This window comes from Schistosoma haematobium, chromosome 7, assembly GCF_000699445.3.
Source record: "Schistosoma haematobium chromosome 7, whole genome shotgun sequence".
Classification (NCBI taxonomy): Eukaryota; Metazoa; Platyhelminthes; class Trematoda; order Strigeidida; family Schistosomatidae; genus Schistosoma; species Schistosoma haematobium.
This window is the reverse complement of record NC_067202.1, coordinates 14,849,750-14,856,900: the sequence shown is the minus strand read 5'-3', so window position 1 is coordinate 14,856,900 and position 7,151 is coordinate 14,849,750. Positions and strand designations below refer to the sequence as shown.

General features: G+C 38.0%; 1 protein-coding gene across 1 annotated transcript; it reads right to left on the bottom strand.

Moving 5' to 3' along the window:
• Positions 1 to 319: 319 nt before the first annotated feature.
• MS3_00009674 (uncharacterized protein) lies at positions 320 to 6,454 on the bottom strand. Its single transcript, XM_012941727.3, has 3 exons — positions 6,093 to 6,454; positions 4,854 to 5,845; positions 320 to 1,566 (listed from the first exon to the last, which is right to left on the bottom strand). The coding sequence occupies exons 2-3, from the start codon at positions 5,165 to 5,167 to the stop codon at positions 1,413 to 1,415; spliced, it is 468 nt and encodes a 155-aa protein (XP_012797181.1). The 5' UTR covers positions 5,168 to 5,845; positions 6,093 to 6,454; the 3' UTR covers positions 320 to 1,412.
• Between the last annotated feature and the right edge of the window lie 697 nt (positions 6,455 to 7,151).

Below are 7,151 nucleotides of genomic sequence, written 5' to 3'. Positions count from 1 at the left end.
GTTGTGCCTTTCCGTTTCCCCCATTATTATTATTATATTACCACACACTAATCTGTGGTCGTTTTTTTTTGTTATGTGCACCTCACCTTTTTCTCTTCCCATTCTCATTGTTTTGTGTGGCGCATATATATCTGCTGCCCCCCTTGTACCGATATTTATGTGTTCAAATAAATAAAATAACGTTTTATGACATATTTTCAACTCCTCCAATTAATTAATTTGATTATTGGAGTCGTCCTTCTTTCATTTACATCATCAGCACAAAATTCAAGCAGAAGTGGAGCTTGTGCTTATGATGTTCAGAATAACGATGGAAGCTCTACGATCACACCATTCAGCTCAGAGAACAAAACTCCACCAAAATCTTCCACCTGAGTTACAAATCTTCACCATCGCATTTACAATGCAATGTTTGATTGTCTCATACACATCTGTTATGAATATATAATGTAAACACACAAGTAACCTGGGATTGTCACTACGCTTTATTTAACAACCAACTCCATGTGAAACTATGACAACGACTGTTGATTGCATAGCAACATACAAACGATTGTTTCGTTACAGAAAAAGATCTAGGTAATATTTTATGCTACTTATTCCATGTTAGTAGTATTGGAAAACTGAGAGACATGTGAATATTAAGTCTGACAGATAACAAAAGTGGACAATAGAATTACTCATTGTGTTAGAATGATATGAATATAATAGTGAAAAAAACATCCACCAAAACATTCTTAGTATTTAATTTGGAAAAGATGATTGATATCTTTTGTTCAAAAGTATAGATCTACAAGGATTAGATTCTACTTACAGAATGGTGCTCACTTTTACTTCATGTAATTCGAATTAGACAAGTAAAACGTATCCTAATATCATACAATAGTTCTAACTCATTGTTTAATACATAACCCTGTGAACGGTTAATGAATTGCACTGTTTAATTTTTGTTTTCATGTAGTACTACGGTGTATGCTACTTATGTCTTTCGACATAAGTAGTATGTAAAACCAATCAAAAGTGGTAAACCTGGCAGTAGAAAACTAAGAAAATAGAGTTGAAGAAATACTAAGGGAAAAAAGAAAGGAATTGTGAACATGAAGAATCATACAGAATATGAAGGACAAATGATGGAAATTTACAAATGAAGTATTCACTATATGGTTCTTATATTTTACCAAAATTACTCTGTAATTTTGTTTTAAAATACATTAGATTGTCACCCACCTATGTTTTCGTTCATTAACATACCAATACATGTCAATTAGGAAAAATGATTCATTGTTAGATCATATTGCCCATATTTGATAACTTTGTAAAAATCAAACTATCAGTTGGGATACATCTGTATATTTGTAAATTATTCGTATTGTAAAAATATATATCAGTACAAAACATCTTCTAATTAGTATTCATCTTGATTCAATTTTCCGCGTTTTTGATGGTCGACTGATTTCTTCATCGCTAGAGATGACTAATTGAGGACTGGTTTCTCGAACTGGATGAGCTCGTTTTAATAACTTACGACTAGGTTCTTCTTTATTCTCATCTAATATAACACAATCACTATAATACAATATGTGACAAAGAAAAAAAGATATTGGTTCATTTAGACATTTAGCAGAAATATAAAATAGTTCGATTAAAAAAATGAACTACTTTATTTCTAAAAGATAAGACTATTATAATTGTAGCAAGGAAATAAAGAAAATACATTCAAGTTATTCTACTTTTGTATATGGTAGAGTGTTATGACAAGATTTATGATGAGATTGTATGCAACAAGCTTCCAGAAGCTTGGCACTCAGGTCAATCAGCAATCAACAAGCACATTGAAATCGATCCCATTTATCAACCATTCTGAAAAATTATGCACAAAAATAGGAACAAAAACCAAACCAAAGGAAGATACAACCAAAACAAAGAAGTAAACAATGACAGGTTTAAAACCAACAAGAACTAATCAAGATCGAGGTCTACAGGACAAGCTGTGAAACACAGGTGGAGAAATTCGAATACTTCACTTCTATCTGAAGTTTGGGCTGATGATTTCGTTCAGAAGAACGATGAAAGCTCCACGACCAAAACATCCAGCTCAGAGAACAAAACTCCATCAAAATCATCCACCTGAGCTACATATTTTCTGCACCATACAAAAGTTTACACCCAAGTGAATAACCATTAGTCAAGGACAGAAGTATAATATTAATTTGTGCATATAAAGAAACACTTGAGGGGGAAGCCAAAAAAGGAAGTTTAGAGGTGAAAGTCGATGTAGGAGGAATAATAGGAAGTGAAGACGGAGGTTAATTAGGAATACAGTGGTTTTGAGTGCTGTTAGAGGTATGAGGGCGGTTATCACTTCCCGGTCGCCCACACCGTGGAAGGGTTGTTCTGGAGGTACCTGAAAAGGAAATTGGATTAGAGGTGGTCTTAGTGACCTGGGAGCGTGACCGCAGAACCCAAGGGACAACTGCTTGAGGTCGGTCACACACGACCTTTTTATGGGTGATTTTTGTGTTAGCTCCGTACTTGTTGAGACCTTACCGCCGGAGACGGATATCCGTGGGATAAGGCGAGGTGTGCATTTTTAGGGTCGACCTTTTCTAACCCCACCCCTCCTTGTGGGAAGGCAGCATCGCTGTTATGCTGGTTGTCTGAAGGAAACACCTTACTGCTGTCACACCTCTGTACAGTCAGCAGTACGACTTCGCCTTCGGACCTTGGGTTTGTTGCTTTTAGTCTTACCGCTCTTTAACCGACCTGTCTGACATGGTAGGACCTTGATGAACGGTTGTTCCAGCAAGTATAGCTCGGTTGCTTCATCACGATAGGCAAGCCCGACCACCACGTCAAGGTAGCAACAACGGTCGGGAAATGCAAAGTCTTTTGGTAGCACTGAGCAACAATGCCAAAATGTTTGGAATGCACTTCTCTCCCTCCTAATGCAAGTTGTTGCTTCAGGACTGGTCTGCGTCAACACCTGAACTAAGAATAAGGAGTGGAGTAGTCGAACGCGTTGACAACTTCACTTATCTTGGAAGTCAGATCAACCCTAATGGGTTGGTGTCTGACGAAATCTCAGCACGGATTCGAAAAGCTCGCTTGGCTTTTGCCAACTTACGTGACCTATGGCGAAGGCGAGATATCAGCCCATCAATTAAAGGACGAGTATACTGTGCGGCAGTCCGTTCTGTTTTAATTTACGGCAGCGAAACATGGCCTTTAAGAGTAGAAGACACCCGTAAGATACTAGTATTTGATCACAGATGCCTTAGAAATATTGCTGGCGTCTGCTGGGATCACCGGGTAAGTAATAGTGAGGTTAAATAGGGTATGGTAAGTCAGTTGATGAGATTGTAAGTCTTCATCGACTGAGATGGTTGGGCTACGTGTTGAGTGTGCCTGAACACCGATTACCACGACGTGCAATGCTAACCGGTGTTGAAGATGGTTGGAAGAAAGTTGGGGGCAGCCAAACTAAAACGTGGCATCAGTGCTTGAAGTCACTAACTTCTAGTCTGAGCCATGTTGGTGGATGCAGACTACTTGGTTGGGGTCCGCGTGACCATCGTAACCAATGGTTGGAGACTCTGGGTGACATGGCTCAGAATCGACCACAATGGCGTCGGTGTATACACTTTGTCTTCCCTTAAACTAAGAGATTAAAATCGCCTTATATCTTTCTTTCTACGAACTAATTCTTTTTTCCTGTACTATATCCTTATTGCAATCTTTCTTTTATATATTACTACCTCTGAATTAACTACTTTTATGAATCCGGTGTCCATCTTGTTGTGTTAATGAGGTATGGAAACTTGGACCGATGCACATATATGCCAGGTCCTACGTTGTAGCTGACTGACTGACTTTGCATTTCATTAGCGTCTTTACCAAACAGGACTATGTCATCTAAGTCGATAAGTGGATCTCCTAGTAGGAGACCAATTGCCGAAAATCCAGTCTACGAGCAGTGGGTCAGTGATGAAATTAAACAAAAGTGGAGATAACGGACAGCCTTGCCGTACACCACTTAAGGTTACGAAATCAGGTAACAGTTCGCCATAAGCTCTGACTCGATTAGTAGTGTTCCAGTAAAGAGCCTTCACAAGATTTGTCTTTAATTTTATTAGTAAAGACACATAATTTGTGATCCCGTCATGCTCCAAAAATATCTGTAATCAAGTGACCGTTAGCTTTGGATGCACTTCAATTAAAATGATAGTCTTCTGGCAAACAGTATTTTTGATAAGTGCCAGAGCGACAGTTAAGACAAACTAAGTAAACTTTGTTTAGATTTACATGAAACTATATTATATTTAGAAGTATCATAATTCTGAGATAAAAAGTATGGGAGTAATTTACCATACAATCACTTCCGTTACTTCTACACGTGCACAGTATTGACCTGGATTGGCAAAATCTACTGTGGAGATAAACTGGCCGCCTTGAGTTACTGAGTGTTACAACTTATTTTTGGACTTTAGTCAATGTAATTCATATTCTGCATTTGAAATGAAAGGCTGATTATAGCTAACCTAACTGATAACTAATAGATTTAGAGCCACTATTCAACACCAAGATGCGGGCTCAAGAAAACTAATTGATTTATCCTAGCTTCTTGCAAGAATATCGGATTCGAGTCCAAAATTTAGAGAGTGACTACTCAATACGCATTTGCATGATACTTTGTGAAGCAATAGTTGGGAATACTTAGATAGCATGGTATATTATGGAGTCAAATAGGGAACTCTTAGAGACAACAATAATCTCAACAAATTTTTGTCAGTAATACGTGGATAAACAGCATTTAAGTATCACCGATCAAGTTGGATACAGTTAATTATACTTACTTGTTATTTTTTAGTGAACAAACAGACAGTCTGTGTGTGGGGAACTGACGTATATGCCAAGATGAATCGGATCCTTTTATTACATAAGGTATGTAAGGGGTTTGACAATCTGTAACACACAGGCTGAGAGAATCACCTTCATCACTTGAAGTCGGTAAAACACGAGAGAAGAGTGCACCTGGTTTCTTTACTAACCGTTTCATAAACTTTCGAAGAAATTTTTCTACTTGAGGATTGCAGGTGTCCAGAAGCATTTTAGAAGTGTAGCCTGGCGGGATTTGAACCACTGAAATGACGTAGTCGTCAAGGTCCATTCTCAACAATACCTTCGAGAGATGAACTTTGTATGGTTTGTTATCAATGAAAATGCCCTCAATTTAGTTAAAAAATTGTCTCAGTTTAAATGGATCAAACAGTTGTGTTTATAAACACACAATCGGATCTATTTGAACAATCAGAAGATTCTGATAAGATTATTTCCGGAATATGAATTAAACTGAAGTTATTCACAGACAGAGAAATACCACAATCAATGTGGAGGACTTAACTACACGATGATTAGATGAACATTTAGTAAATCAAATATTTTCGTAACGAGTGATTATAGTTGTTGATTTATTTGAACTCGTGTTGTATTGTAAGGTGGAGGTATCAGATTCCTTGTTATCAGTTGACTGCAGTAGTTCTAGTAGCAAGTAGTTCGGAATTTTCTCGTTTTTTCTTGATTACACGCGAACGAAGAAGAAATCCGTAGAACAGGCAGAAATCACTACTTCTTTGGTCTTTAATCAGTTTTATTTGATACAGTGCTGATAAGACTACAAAGCGTTCTATTTGTTTTTAGTTTGTAGACTAGTAATGTAACGCCTGACTATTGGTAAATTTGCCTGTAGTCGGGGGGTACATTCTATACTGAGATGTAGAGGTTCGCGGATAGCCGGAAGGTACTTTGTGTACTAGGAGAATAAGCAGAATAGCGTGAATGAGGAGAGCTACAAAAGAGAAAAGAAAGAGTGAGCCAACGACCCAGAAAGCACACACGATGCACCTGCATTTACTAAGAAGAGAAACAGACAATAATCAGCATTACCATAAGCTTCAAACTAGCATGATCTGGAAATCAATTGATTTCCAGTTTTAAAACTAGCAGACAGCTTAGCATGCTACACGGAGGTGTGGTCAGTGTGTTATTCCAGGAGAAAACGAGAAAAAGTCGTCTGATGATACTGATACACTTACACTAAACAATGAGAACAATGAAAAATAGTACACAACACCAGAAGCGTCGATGGGCTGCAGTAGCGTCTGTAGTAAATACTGCGCCATAAATCCAGTCTTAGGTCCTCAATATGTTTTTGACGTGCTAGTGTTGTTTCAGACTAAAGAGAATGAAACGAAATGGTGACAAGTAACTAACCATAATGCGTAATTAACGATAATCTAACAACAAATAAGCAATAGCTACAACGTGAAACTGGAATTTGAAACGACCCAAATGTATGATTACAGAGTCGGTAAAGGTATTATTTATAGACGAGGGAATCAGATTAAAAGCAAAACTAAGGGCATATGTTCGGCGAATCGACACTTCGCTACCGCGCTAGTTTCAAAAAGGGCAGTGATTTTTGTACTTGTTGTTATTATACTTGCTTTGGGTACTTATTGCACTAAAAAGCATTCTTGGTCTACTTTAACTAAGAGTACTTTGGTTAAAGTTTGAAATTTTTTGCTAAATTTTGTCCTGTGTACCTGTTTTTAGTCCTTGATTAACACTTGTATTCACATTGTTATCATTTTTCGTTTTTAAACCCTTTAAATCGAATTACAATGGTTGGTAAGACTCACAAATGTGGGCAACCAAATTGTTTGTTCTCCGTTGAGGAGGGAACGCAGTGTGATGATTGTAAAAAGTGGTACCACAAAATGTGTACACGACTAAGTCCGACGGCTTACAAAAGATGCTCGAAGCCTAACTCGCATTGGCTTTGCATGTTCTGCTGTACGAATAAAAAGGTACTAATACAGGAGGCTATGGGCCTATGGGCTTTGGTCTGCAAGAAAAACGATGGCGGAAGCACTGATAACAGGAGCACTGGCGATGAAGAATATGTCAGTGTAGTAAATGCTGCTACTGGACCCGTTAAACACCTGACTGCGGTTGACGGGAACGTGGAATCTCCGTTGACATTAACGAGGAATGAAGTGTCGCTTGATATTGACATTGGCAGTCATACACCTCTAGTAGAAATAGAAGATCCGGGTAAAACTGTCACCGTTCCACATAGTCTAGGTGTGGCT